A 14816-nucleotide genomic window follows, 5' to 3' on the forward strand; every position below is an offset into this window, starting at 1 on the left:
AGTAAGGTCACCTCACAGCCTCCTCTTCTCCAGACTGAACAGTCCAAACTCTTTCAGTCTGTCCTTACAGCAGAGCTGCTGCAGCCCTCTGATCATCCCCATGACCCTTCTCTGGACACACTCCAGCATCTCCACATCCTTCTTGTAATGGGGGCTCTAGAACTGGATGCAGTACTCCAGGTGGGGTCTCACCAGAGCAGAGTAGAGGGGGAGAATCACCTCCCTTGCCCTGCTGGCCACATTTGTGATGCAGCCCAGGATCTTGGTTGGCCCTATGGGCTGCAAGTGCACACTTCTGGCTCACGTTAAGCTTCTCATCCACCGTTTTAAAATACATTAGAATATATTTTAATGGGTGCATTGTTAACCATGTGCATTGGTCATAAAATCTAGAATCCAAAATTTTAGAATTCATGTCATAGTTACATGATAAACTAAAAACAAAACCACTACTTGCAAAATGGCTGGAGGACATATAATAATAGTAGATGATATTAGTTTAATCGGTGTCAAAGGCAAGAATTTTATCTACATCATTAGGGCCCTCATTTTCCCATATCATTTCATAGTGCTTCTTAAGAGAAACAGGACAAGTTTTAACAAATAATTTGTAATAATTTTGTAGATTCTACTCAGCCTATTTGTTGCTGTTATTTTGGACAACTTGGAACTCGACGAAGATCTGAAGAAACTTAAACAAGTAAGTACATATTTTTATTGTGCTTGGAAGTATTTCACAAAAGCATTACTGGTGTTTCTGTGGTAAAAGATGAGACTGCCTTTGTAAAAATAAACAAAACCATAGATCATAGAATCAAAGAATCATAGAATCAACCAGGTTGGAAGAGACTTCCAAGATCATCCAGTCCAACCTAGCACCCAGCCCTGTCCAATCAACTAGATCATGGCACTAAGTGCCTCATCCAGTCTCTTCTTGAACACCTGAGGAGAACAGGAATATTTTGTTAGCTAGTTGACTATCACACAATGTGATCGTAGAATCATAGAATCATAGAATCAGCCAGGTTGGAAGAGACCTCCAAGCTCATCCAGTCCAACCTAGCACCCTGCCCTATCCAATCAACTAGACCATGGCACTAAGTGCCTCATCCAGGCTTTTCTTGAAGACCCCCAGGGACGGTGACTCCACCACCTCCCTGGGCAGCTCATTCCAATGCCAATCACTCTCTCTGGGAAGAACTTCTTCCTAACATCCAGCCTATACCTACCCTGGCACAACTTGAAACTGTCCCCCCTTGTTCTATTGCTGGTTACCTGGGAGAAGAGGCCACCCCCCACCTGGCTACAATGCCCTTTCAGGTAGTTGTAGACAGTAATAAGATCCCCCCTGAGCCTCCTCTTCTCCAGGCTAAACAGGCCCAGCTGAGGTAGATATTAAGAGATTGTAAAATAAGTTTATAAATTGTTTGAAGTATTCAGTAAAATTTATTTTAGATAGTCCTATAATTAAAAAAAAAAAGGAATGGAATCACATAGTTCATCTTTTTGATTATCAAATGATTTTCATGTCACACTGATAGTCTCACAGGAAAGTCTTCATAATGTTTGTGGCAGTGAAATCAACTGTGAAGTGAAGAGCTTCAGATAGAAGTCCTGTGGCTTTTCTGTGAAACTGAACATCCTGGTTCATAAACCACTTTAAAAGTCTGTGTGTTTGTTATGGAATGGCAGCAGCATAGCTTTCTCTCTTAGCAGCCCAGATTGAAACCGGTGACCAAAGAGCAATGGTGAGAGGCCACCACTTGCAATGCTTGCCACTGCGCCAGCTTGAAATCTTGTTAACCTGTTAGGAATCCTGTCTCCACGATAGAGCACACTCAAGTATAAGACATAAATGGAATATAGTCCCTCAAATTCATGGCTTTGAGACTGGCAACAGTGTAACTACGTGAGTGTGATGCTGGACCAGAGTCAGCCTGCTGCATAAGTTACCAGACCTTCTAGCTACCATGCAGCCTGGCATCATGATGACATTGAGAGCCTGTTTACATGACCCCAGTGGGTATTTAACCAGATGGCAGCAGAACTTTACCATTGGGCAGACCATTTGGTAATGGTATGTGCATTAGACATATAAAGATATCCAAGGTGGCTGACACTGGTTCATTTGTAATTATGTGTTGAAATGTTGATTTTAACAGTAGCCTTTCTTCAAAGGCTGTTACTCAGTGGTATAGAATGTATTCCCTTCTGGTATTCTAGTAAAACAAATATTAATGTTTTAAAATGTCTAAGGTGAAAGTAACTAAGAGGTTTGTTTCTTTGAGCTGAATCATATGGAATTACTGAAACAATTTTAGAACTGATGAATTAACTAGAACAGAAAGGTTTCCTGTAGGGAAACTGCGATGGTATCACAGTCTTAGTGCTGATAGTGACTGTGCATTATTATACTGGAATATTGATTGTCTTATCTCTGAAGGTAAACCAGGAAGAGTTTTTAATTCAATGATATTTCAAAATCTCCACTTAAGAAACTGTGCTGTAAGAAGGAGGAGGACTGTGAACTGTTACATTTTAACCAAGAGCATTTCTTATAAAGAAATAGATCTGTATTGTCCAATGAGAGGTTTTTTTAGATCTATAAAAGCCAGATTGTGTTTCAAGGAAGGAAGCAAATAATTTCAGTTCTTAATGTGAAAGGCATTGATTGGTTGGAAACAATGAATCTATAATTCTCTCAGAAGTATTTCCATCCTTGTGTTTGCCTTTTTTCCATGCTTTTAATGGCTGTAAAGCCTGAGGCCCAGGGCATTTTCAGATGATGACACATTGAACAATTTTCAGAGAAGGAAGGAGAATCTATTCAGGCCAGAAATCACACCTAGATAATAATCCCTTTTGGGATATGCTCTTCTTAATTATGATATAATTACTTTTCTTGAACCTGGTAGGAAAAATAATACTACTTGTATTTCAGATAGAGAAAAGACTAAATAGTTAATGTCTGCAATGTACTCCAAAATGTAAAGGGATATGTTAGCATTTGGTGTCAGATTGGTTTGGTTTAAATATTAACAGATCAAAGAAAAATAAATTAAATGACTAGGAGACGATAAAGAAGATTCTAGAATAATGTATTCAAAAGCTAGTAAAGTTTTGGGATTATATTTACCAGTGCAAATTTAGTTAAGGATATGCATCATGAAAATTACTCTGTATTGGATCTGTTCTTACATATCAGACCTGATCCTTGTCAGAGACAGAGTACTGGTGAGATGAACTTTTGAATTACCCAGTGCACTCATTCTTATGTCTCTAGTGTTCCATAATCTGAATGGGACTTGAGAAGCAATTTGCAAGTAGCATAAGGTTGCTAAAACCATGCACCACCAATTTATGGAGTTGTATTTCCACAAGGGATGCAGCAAGCATCCCAAACACCTCCAAGTATAAGCAGTGGCCTGATTTTGTTGGCCATATAATCTTACTTCACTAATCTTATTTCCTGGAATTCCACTGTTCCAATATATATAATTTTAACAATATTAAAATAGAAAGTGTTCTTGATTTGCCTTATGCTTAGGATAACAAGCCCAGTTTACCCTACTAACTTAGGTGGGTTTCTCTTACGGCTGTATTAGATATTAAGATTCTTATATCCCTATTTTACTACCAAAGAGTCAAAGCTGAAGATGTGACATCTCTGAGTTCGTATATAAATTCCCAGTACGATGAGGAATTGAACAAAGTCTGTTCTAATGCTTAGGCCCCTTGAGTCAGTCAGGAATGTCCATTCACTTTAAATTATGAAATCTCATATAAGTGTAGCTCTGCTGCTTTAAAGGAATATTCCCCTAAGAAAAACCATATTTCTGTTGTGTCCTTTATGTGGTGTCTATGTTTAATAGTGCACATTCAGAACAGGAGTATAAATGGAATTCATTAAAAGTATTTTCCTTTACATGCCTTACTGCCTAGGAGCAGTAACTGTTGGAGGAGTAAGCAAGAGTACGCAGTAGAGACATATTTTGTCTAATTTAATTCAATTCTCACAGTCACCAGTGAAGGTACTTGTCGGATGTACATGCTTGTGCTCCTTCCCCTCCACTTCTGCTCCACCCCATGACATATATATATTATTTCCCCTGAATCCATATCTCAGAAGCAAATGCAGGAGACTGCAGATGTATATATCATAGAATCATAGAATCAACCAGGTTGGAATAGACCTCTGAGATCATCCAGTCCAACCTAGCACCCAGCCCTATCCAGTCAACTAGACCATGGCACTAAGTGCCTCATCCAGGCTTTTCTTGAGTGCCTTCAGGGATGGCAACTCCACCACCTCCCTGGGCAGCCCATTCCAATGGCAAATCACTCTCTCTGCCAACAACTTCCTCCTAACATCCAACCTAGACCTCTCCTGGCACAACTTGAAACTCTATCCCCTTATGTATATGCATAGACTATATATATATATATGTATATTTAAATAGACTGACATTTAGAATGATGTTTTATCACCTCTGTGCTTTTAAAAATAACATGCTTACCATGTTTGTTTTCTCTTTGCTTACTCTCACTTTTAACTATTTCACATTGAAATCAGAAACTTTTATAAACAAAGAAGCTTGGAAATAATTGTAGTTTCTTTACTGGTTTTGTTCCTTGAGATAGATTCTTGGTTTTGACAATGGGTAATGACTGGACAGCTCAGCTTCATGTCAGTGGTTCAGAGTCAGGTTTTGAAATGCTTAGAAGCTTTACAAAGAAAGAGGCAGTTCATCAAATGTTAGTGACCTTGACAGGACTTTCATAGCAAAGTCATAAAAGTCTTCATCTTGACACCCACCCCTCAGATATTTATAGACCTTAATAAGATCCTGTCTCAGCCTTCTCTTCTCACAACTAAACAACCCCATCTCAAGACAAGCCAGACAGTTCTTTTCCAGAACTAAACACAAAAGTTAGGTCTGCAACCTGAAATGTTTTTTTCCTTCTCTCTCTCTCACACGTAGCATATTTCAACATGCTGGGGATGGCTGCAAATTTTAACTCATTTTCAGATCTGGCGTACTTTTGTTGCCATTCCACTGAAATCAGATGGAAAGGAAGAAAAGGCCAAGGTTTTGCTACCAACCTCTTGATATTTGCTGAAGCAGTCTATTTTTGCCTTCTCAATTATTGTATGCTTTTTTAACTGTTTCTGGACAGTAAGATACGAAATTTGGGTTTCATGCACTTCTTTTCTTCAGATGTACACCATCTCTTCATTTAAAACTGAACAAACTCCTTGGTGTTCTAGCTAGTGAAAATACATACAATTGTTACAGCTTCTACTAGACACTCCTGGTGCTGTCTTTGTATATTATTATGTGCAAGACAAATGAAGAAATCAACCCGAGATAACTGCCCTGCTTATATTTAACTTTTTACCGTGAATTTCTAGGACTAAATGTTTTTGCATTGATCCTTGACTTTTGTCGCAGGCAAAAAATCTTTGTAGTTAAACCCCTTTGAGAGCTTCATAGAAATAAGGCCTAGCAAAGTGATTTAATCAGTAGAACTGTCCATTGAGAGAAGGTAAGTCAAAATCAGACTGTCAGCCAAACCGAAGCCCACAAGGTCCATCAGTGAGGCCAAGAAGTTCTACCTAAACCTGGTTCTGGTAGGAGAAGGAAATCTAGCTTGTCTGGTATGAGGGTAATCGAAATGGGATGCCTGAAACGTCTCCTTAATGTGGATTTGGGAATTGAGAATATGCAGTTTTGCACTGTAAGAGACCTCTTATTAATTATTTTCATTTCAGTTAAACTGAAAGCACATGAATTTTACATGTCTTTTTTTCCCCATGCACAACTCTAGTTTCTCATAGAACATGTTCACATGGCAGCCAGCCTGTGAGCTGCTTGCCACTCCATCATGTGTGACTTATTAAAAGCAAAGTACTTTCCTGTTGGGAGGAAAATAAGTCTTTGGAAAGCAAGCCATTTTAAAAAGTGCTGTGCTAGGAAAAAGACAATAATGTTTTGGAAGAGTCCTCATGCTCCCTTTTTTCCTATTATGAAAACCCAACCATAAATAATTTGGGTTTCAGAATAAAGCACAGTTGCACAGCTACCTGCATCCCAAACCGTCTGTGAACTGACTTGTCAGGTGCAAAAGCCTGAATTATTCTGAAATAAGAACTTCTGCACGAGTGAAGCTGTAAGCAGCTGGCACTTTTACCAACGTTACCCAAAACAACCAACCAGTTTGTATTGAACAAGGTAATGTTTATTCCTTAGCCTGTTGTTTCAGAATGCTGCTTACATTAAATATATGCCTTTGGGTCTGGATAGTCACATGGGTAACAGAAGAGGAAAATTTAATGCTTTCATTATGATTTCATTATATGTTTTAAGTTTGTGATACATACCAACTGGATCATGAATCCTCTGGCTTCATGAAAAGATTTATATGAGCTGAGAGAAAGCAAGCTGCAGGCATTAGCTGCTAGTAATTTTAGGAACCGAAACTGCTAATGCTGGAAGTAATTTCTGATCTCTTGTAATATCAACAGATCTTCACAAAGCTTCTCTAAAACTGCTGTCCAATATCAGGTCTTATCCATTTACTACATCCTAGATAGGATATCATAGGCTTAGATTAAAGGCACCTTAGAAGCAAGGGACACCAAATTTTCCTGGGATATATAGAATGCAGTTCTCCACGCTGTAAAACTGTATCTCAGCTCTGTGGTTCTGGGATACCCTTCATCATATTCCTCTTTCTCTTCTTTTTCTTCCACTAATTCGAAGACCTTAGAATATGTTTCTATTTTAAGTGATGAGAAGAGAAGTATTTTCTTGTTCAAGGAGATCAAACTTTCCCAGTCCATTTACTAAAGCTGTAGACTGCACAGGAGGAATCATAGCAAATTATCACTAGGTTTTCTCCATGAGTGTCATAATGTAACTTTTCATTTGCAGTTAACACTGCATTTTCTCTTCTTTCAGAATGTGCCTGTCTTCAAGAAATGACTTGACATTTAAGTATAATTTTTTAAGTGGAAAATGCTACTTGTGGAAACTCACTGAATGTTGTAATGTGCAGGAGATGGTAAAAGTTTCAACAGATACTTTTTTCACTTCAGGTATTACTAAAAATGCACATTCTTATGCACATGTCTAGGGATTTCACTGCCTCTCCCTAAGCTCAGCATAAGCAGGGACAGGAAGAAGTTAAAAAGGTCATTCACCATAGCTGTTATTTTCTGTTTTCCACTTTATAATATCTGTGGTTTCTTTGTCTTGTTAATGTAACCTTGAAAATTAATAACATTATGTTCTTTGCATAATACTATTCTCTCAGACCTCTTCTGCACTATACAAACATATGTGCATGTGCACATACATGTCTGCTGTCAAGTTTTCTGTAAGGAGCCCACTAGCTGCAAAATAGTTATGTCTGGCACTGCAAAATACTGTGGCAAATGTGCAGGTGAGGTCAGTCGTCAACATCAGATTCAACAGAATGGTGTTATATAAAGCTAAGGTGAACTGTAGTATGAGCTGCATAATGACCATCATCTCCACTCAGAAGCACATTGTGCAGCAATCAAATCTGTTATTTTAAGGTCCTATATGGGCAGCTGAAATGAATATACTTCAAAACAAAGTTTTCAGTCCACCAGATGGAAGTGTAAGACAGAATCATAGAATCAACCAGGCTGGAAGAGACCTCCAAGATCATCCAGTCCAGCCTATCACCCAGCCCTATCCAGTCAACTAGACCATGGCACCAAGTGCCTTATCCAGGCTTTTCTTGAACACCTCCAGGGACGGTGACTCCACCACCTCCCTCGGCAGCCCATTCCAATGGCAATCACTCTCTCTGCCAACAACTTCCTCCTAACATCCAGCCTAGACTTCCCCTGGCAGTACTTTAGACTGTGTCCCCTTGTCCTATTGCTGATTGCCTGGGAGAAGAGGCCACCCCCCACCTGGCTACAATATCCCTTCAGGTAGTTGAAGACAGTAATGAGGTCACTCCTGAGCCTTCTCTTCTCCAAGCTAAACAACCCCAGCTCCCTCAGCCTCTCCTCACAGGGCTTGTGTTCCAGGTCCCTCACCAGCTTTGTTGCCCTTCTCTGGGCACGTTCCAGCACCTCAACACCTCTCTTGAATTGAGGGGCCCAGAACTGGACACAGGACTCAAGGTGTGGCCTGACCAGTGCTGAGTACAGGGGAAGAATAACCTCCCTTGTCCTACTGGCCACACTGTTCCTGATGCAGGCCAGGATGCCATTGGCTCTCTTGGCCACCTGGGCACACTGCTGGCTCATCTTCAGCCTACATTCATTTTAATGTTAAAGCTCTGATCTGGCTAAAACTCACTGACTCAAGCCTTGCAGGAGCTAACTTTAAGGCTTGGCTCTGACTTCTGACCTCAGCAATATAGTTCTATCAGTTCTCTGAACAGGAGAGAGGAATGAGCTTCTTTAGAGATTGAGTGATACCTTAGGTTATTCTAAATTGTCTTCTGCATATCTCTTTCTTTCCATTTTATTATCTCCCATGGCTGGAAGGCAGGATGCCTGTTTTACTATGCTAGATGCCTTGTTTAGTTGCTTAAGTTTGAGAGAAATCAATTCAGTATCAAGGTGCAATTTCTACTGGAGAAGTTATTCAAAATTCAGTGTTACATTAAGTTCTTAATATGCTTCTATGCATGGAACAGACACTCCATAGAAGTGCAGCTATTAAACATTCAAGCCTATAGCCATTACTTTTTTAGTTATAGGTCAGAGGATTTCAGACATCAGATTAAAAACTAGGATGGGGGTGCACAGACTCATGCAAGGAGTTTGTAGAAAATGTATAATTCAGCTCCTAGCAAAGATTGAAGAAGCTATTTTTTGTTTGCATTTACTGCATCCTTCCAAAAAGAAATGTGTACTTCAGTCATGTTTAACATATCTCATAGGTTTTTAAAAAGAGAGAGAAAAAAAAAAGAAGTAATCTTAATGTTTCTATTGTAAAACACACAAAAAGGCTCTAAATCAGATTTTTTTTGGTTATACAGCCAGTGCTTTGAGGTAGTTAAAAAGCTTCTGATGTGCTACATTCCATTCTGCACTAAAAATAACATGTGAGTTCTGGGAGTATGTGGTACCCCCTAGGCAGTAGTACAAGCAATTAAATTCAGGGCAAAGAAGCACCAATCAAAATGTCAGGATGAGCTCTTCTTTTGCAGTTGTCTTTGTGTTGTTTGGAAAGAGTAAAGGATGTGAAGACCTCTTGACTGTACTTGCAGATGCATTTTGTTGTTGTTCTAGGCATCTGATTATCATATCCTAAATGTGTATTTTACATCTGCTTTCCATCCATAAACCCATAAGAACATAATCTCTATTTTTGCTATCTAATACCAGCAGCCTAGGTGATTTTGAATCAACTCAAACACATATCTATGTGCAAACTGTTTCAGAATCAGAATCTTTCCTCCATTTCAAGTCCTGCAAATGCCTTTGTTAGATATGCATGTGTGAACGCAGGTGTACACACAAACACCCCCACACAATAAACTTGTCAAGTATACAAGAGTTTTTAAAGTGCCCTGATTTTTACAGGTTGCAGAATGACAACAGATCCCTTTTGAGATCAGCCCAGTTTTACATAAGCACTGAATATATTCCCAGAGCTTGAAACTGTCTGTGCATGCCTCAAGAATGGTGTTCTTTAAAGAAATACCTTTAAATTCTTAACAGCTCCAACAGCACCTAGAGTGACCTTTCTTATGTTTGGTACTTTTTTTCCCACTGGGCATCTCTTAATTCCATAAGGTTATTTTATCCATTGTCAGTAAGGAAATGTGGATCACCTGCATGTTTTGTTTGTAATGGCAGAGGGCTCCTAAGAGAACAAGTCCTACTAGAAACTTGTACTTTGGTGATCCAGCTATTCTACATTCAAATGTAATGTCTACTCTGAAATTACTGCTCCTGAAGTGTGATAGTGCTCAGTGTTCAAGGTGATGGCTGCTGACATCAGAGGAAAGCCTTCTGGAGCCCTTTGCCCTACAAGCTCAGGTTTCTGGGATAAGGATAGTGTGTGGTAATCCATGTTTCCCATCTAGCTCTGGTTATGTTGGTATCAATGTTGCTTGACAGTAGAACCAAAGCACTGACAGTCACTAATTTGGCAGGGTTTTGTGAGCAGTGATTGGTATGCTATGTTTCTGGTTAAAAAAAAATAAATCAAATATTGTGAATAAACATTTCTTATGAAACTTACTGAGGAAGAACCCATAGGCTTAGAATAGAGAATCACAGAATCAGCCAGGTTGGAAGAGACCTCCAAGATCATCCAGTCCAACCTAGCACCCAGCCCTTGCCAGTCAACTAGACCATGGCACTAAGTGCCTCATCCAGGCTTTTCTTGAACACCTCCAGGGATGGTGACTCCACCACCTCCCTGGGCAGCCCATTCCAATGGCAAATCACTCTCTCTGTCAAGAACTTCCTCCTAACATCCAGCCTATACTTCCCCTGGCACAACTTGAGACTGTGTCCCCTTGTTCTGTTGCTGGTTGCCTGGAAGAACTCAAGACCAACTCCCACTTGGCTACAGCCTCCCTTCAGATAGTTGTAGACAGCAATGACGTCCCCTCTGAGCCCCTATTGTGCAGGCTAAACACCCCCAGCTCCCTCAGCCTCTCCTCATAGGCTTTGTGTTCCAGGCCTCTCCCCAGCTTTGTCAATGTTCCCTGGACACACTCCAGTATCTCAACATCTCTCTTGAATTGAGTAGCCCAGATAAAAAGAGCAAAGCTCATAGTGGTTCAATGCCAAGTCCCTGATGATTTGAGTAAAAGAAGTTTAGGGACCAGTGTAAGAAAAGGGAATAGACATAGAGATGCTTAATTCACTTGTGATATTTTGTACTTGAGTAATGATCATTCTCCAGGGCTTTGGAAACTCCCAGGGTCCGATGTGATGTAGCTTTGTCTAGTAGCCCTGGATGGGTTTATTTTCTTGCATGTGTTTGTTCAATCTGTTTTCAGGAGTGTGTATATTCTGACATTTACTGCTTGCAGTAGCAAAGATAAATTTAACAATGCACTGTGAAAACTTACTGCTTTTTCTACTTAGGAATCTGCCACTTACTTAATTCGATGCCCCCCAACTCGTGAAGTACAGTCATCCTAGCCAAATGCTTCCTCAGTGCTCTCCTCTTCCTGCCATGCCTCTTGAGTGCTGTGTCCAGTTCTGAGGCCCTCAATTCAAGAGAGGTGTTGGAATGATGGAACGTGTCCATAGACAAGCAACAAAGTTGGTGAAGGGCCTGGAACACAAAGCCTATGAGGAGGGGCTGAGGGAGCTGGGGGTGTTTAGCCTGGAGAAGAGGAGGCTGAGGGTGACTTCATTTCTGTCTACAACTACCTGAAGGGAGGTTGTAGCCAGGTGGGGTTTGGTCTCTTCTGCCAGCAACCAGCAACAGAACAAGGGGACACAGTCTCAAGCTGTGCCAGGGGAAGTATAGGCTGGATGTTAGGAGGAAGTTCTTGCCAGAGAGAGTGATTGGCATTGGAATGGGCTGCCCAGGGAGGTGGTGGAGTTGCCATCCCTGGAGGTGTTCAAGCAAAGCCTGGATGAGGCACTTAGTGCCATGGTCTAGTTGACTGGCTAGGGCTGGGGGATAGGTTGGACTGGATGATCTTGGAGGTCTCTTCCAACCTGGTTTATTCTATGATTCTCTACTTCTGATTCTTACTGTTTGCACTGTGTTCTGCCCTAGTGCACCTCTATATGCAGCTTTACAATCTGACCAAAGTTTCTGTTCAGTGAATAAATTTACTTGAAGTGATCTGCATTTCCAAGCAGACCTGTCAGTTTTACTAACATGTCTTTGAAAAAAACCCATGTTTGATATCAATTACAAAGCCTATGAGATTTTTTTTCTACGTGTGTGGAATTAGACAGATAGCATTTCTGCAATGTCATTTCCTGGAAATTACTGTTTTTTTCACCATCACTCAAAATATCCAGTCCATAACAGAAAAACTACTAGGAAGGTAGTCAGAAATAAACACTAGTCCCATTTCCCTGCATGCAGTTAGCTTAGTGAAACTTTACTTGTACAGCTTTTCAAGGATTTAATCTTTTACTTTTCCCTTTGTCTCCTCAGATCTCTTTTCTGGTGAGGCATCTTAGTATTTGAAAGGAAGATGTTCCTAGGGGGAGTCCAGGCCATTAGGATTCAGTCATTATTCATTCAAAAGACAGTTTTGATATTACACCTCTTAGTATTAAGGAGGTTTCGTTGTCCTAGCAATACAAACATCATTCTAGCAGACACATTAACAACTCTGTTCGATGAGAAGCAAAACTGTACTCACAGTTTATGACCCAGTTCCCCCCCTCCAAATTTTAATAAGCAGACCCAAAGCACATAGGTCACTACTGCCATTGGTGGAGAACAGGAACGACGGCAGGTCAAAGACAGGTAATTGAATTTTTGGGCATCATTGTGTGTTGTGTGATATATCAGAAGAGACATTTTATCTATCAGTAGAGGAGGAGATGGAAAAGACAGTACATGGATGCCGTGTACCTGTTGAGTCTAAGTGGTCTTCTAGGCATAGAGTCACCATGCAAGCCAGGATTAGAGCTGTGAAAAAACAAAGGCTGCAACAGAGACATTAAGAACCATCTAGATTTTTTTTTTCCTTTTTAAATAATTGGTTTCTTGTTTTCTTTTTTATCATCTTGATGATGCCCATTAGGATTGCACAGTGAAGAGCTACAAGGCAGGGATCTCATCTGATGCTGACATGCTTGCTGCACTCCATTCTGGGATGCTGAAAACGTTTGGTCAGAGTACATTGCTGCAGCCCTGTGCCTTTCAGCTAGCACCTCCAGGCATTCCGCGACAGGATGCCAGGGACAATTTCAGTAGTAGCATCACCTCCACATTTTTTGTGTCGAGGTTTCAGCATTAAAGTGGGAGTTTCAGCATAGGGATTTTTCATGAACATATTGTGTGAACAAGGTGTTATAATTGGTCTATCTAAATTAAGCACGCTTGGCATACAATTTTAGATATATATGTGAATGTGACTATATGAGGTTTTTAAAGCCTAGTTAGGTTTACTTGCCTCCAGAGTATTTTTATTCTAAGGACAGTACTTGAGGGTAATTCCAAATGAGAAGTAACTACAAAACAGCATAAAACTGAAAAATTACCTTTTCATTATATCTGATTCCAGGTAAATGGATTTTTAACAAGTGGCAGGAAAGATAAGAGTCAAGCACATTTTATTAACAAATTAAAAGTACCAGAATGGTTCCAAACTGAATTTGAAGTACTACCTAAAATCCATTTAATCCTTCTTTTCATCACAGAGGGAAGACAGGAGAAAGTTTGTAAAATTCAAGTTGATCCTCCATTCCCAGGCTGTATGCAGAGCATTTAAAGTAGTAACCATAGAGTCACAGAATCATAGAGTCATAGAATCATAGAATCAGCCAGGTTGGAAGACACCTCCAAGGTCATCCAGTCCAACTTATCCCCCAGCCCTATCCAGTCAACTAGACCATGGCACTAAGTGCCTCAGCCAGGCTTTTCTTGAACACCTCCAGGGATGGTGCCTCCACCACCTCCCTGGGCAGCCCATTCCAATGCCAATCACTCTCTCTGGGAAGAACTTCCTCCTAACATCCAGCCTAGACCTCCTCCGGCACAACTTGAGACTGTGTCTCCTTGTTCTGTTGCTGGAATGCTTCCAGTGATAAAAATACCATGGCTTCTCTGAGCAACTTATTCCACTGATTTTCTTCATAGTGAGGACAGATTTTTTTTTAATTTTGTTTTTTTTCCCCCAGGTAGGTGTGATGGTTTTGGTGTTCCCCGCCCCCCCCACACTTCAGAAATCACCCAGACTAGACTCAGCCAGCTCTAGAGACTGAATGAAGCTTATTATTTACAGCTATCACAATATACAAGCAGATATTTACAGTATATACAGTTATAGACAGAAATATACAAGGTAAAAGGTAATACAGAAACACAACAGCCCTCCCAGAAACCTGAGTCCCCAGGAGGGGCTCTCAGCCACCCCTTCACCTTCCCCCTGCCCCTCTCAACCTTACCCCAGTCCCAAAGAAGAATGGAGACTCGGCCAGGGGTGTTAGGAAGCAAAGTGGATTAGTCAAAGAGGCTAGAGAGAGTTACAGCTCAGACAGTTTCCCAACAGAAGTGAGAGTGGTTATCTATTTTTTTATTTCTTGTTCCTATACTTCTCAGCAAGCCTATGAGGGAAGTAGACATCACCATTGTTTTCCTTCCACAGCCTGTAATCTAATTCTTCTCACCAAAACATTCCAGCTAGGCTCAAACCAGCACAGTAGGCAACAATGCTCCTTGCCTGATGTCCTACTACCAATTTATTTTGTGAAGATATATTTACGAAGATCTCTGTGGCCCTCCACAGAGAGATGGAGGGGACACAGGTTCTCCGCAGACTGAGTCTTTTATCTCTGTGACTTCACTGTGCGTATCTGTTGGGGAGGGAAAATTGATTGATGCAAGATGATATTTTCCTAAATTAATATTGTTTGCTGATTTTGCTATTCAGAACTCTCACCACCCCCAACCACTGATTTTAACAATATTTCGGTTCTTACACAGTTATGGAAACATTCTATGGATAATATCTACATCTAATATAGCCAGCAAATATACAAACATTAATTGAACTGGAAGAGACTATTCCCGCGGTCAAACGCCACTTGCGGTCAATACTCTGCTTGCCCAGTAGCTGGGCTCAGGCTCTTTCTGCTCCATGGCAGAAGGAAGCAGAGAATTACA

General features: G+C 40.5%; 1 protein-coding gene across 1 annotated transcript in view; it reads left to right on the forward strand.

Annotated features, from left to right (window-relative positions):
* The window catches only part of NALCN (sodium leak channel, non-selective), a 254133-nt gene that overhangs the window by 155871 nt on the left and 83446 nt on the right, over positions 1 to 14816 (forward strand). Inside the window, exon 15 of the mRNA XM_064143801.1 lies at positions 626 to 700. Coding sequence (XP_063999871.1) covers positions 626 to 700 — 75 coding nt within the window. The remainder of the gene's footprint in view (positions 1 to 625; positions 701 to 14816) is intronic.

This window comes from Pogoniulus pusillus, chromosome 5, assembly GCF_015220805.1.
Source record: "Pogoniulus pusillus isolate bPogPus1 chromosome 5, bPogPus1.pri, whole genome shotgun sequence".
NCBI lineage: Eukaryota > Metazoa > Chordata > Aves > Piciformes > Lybiidae > Pogoniulus > Pogoniulus pusillus.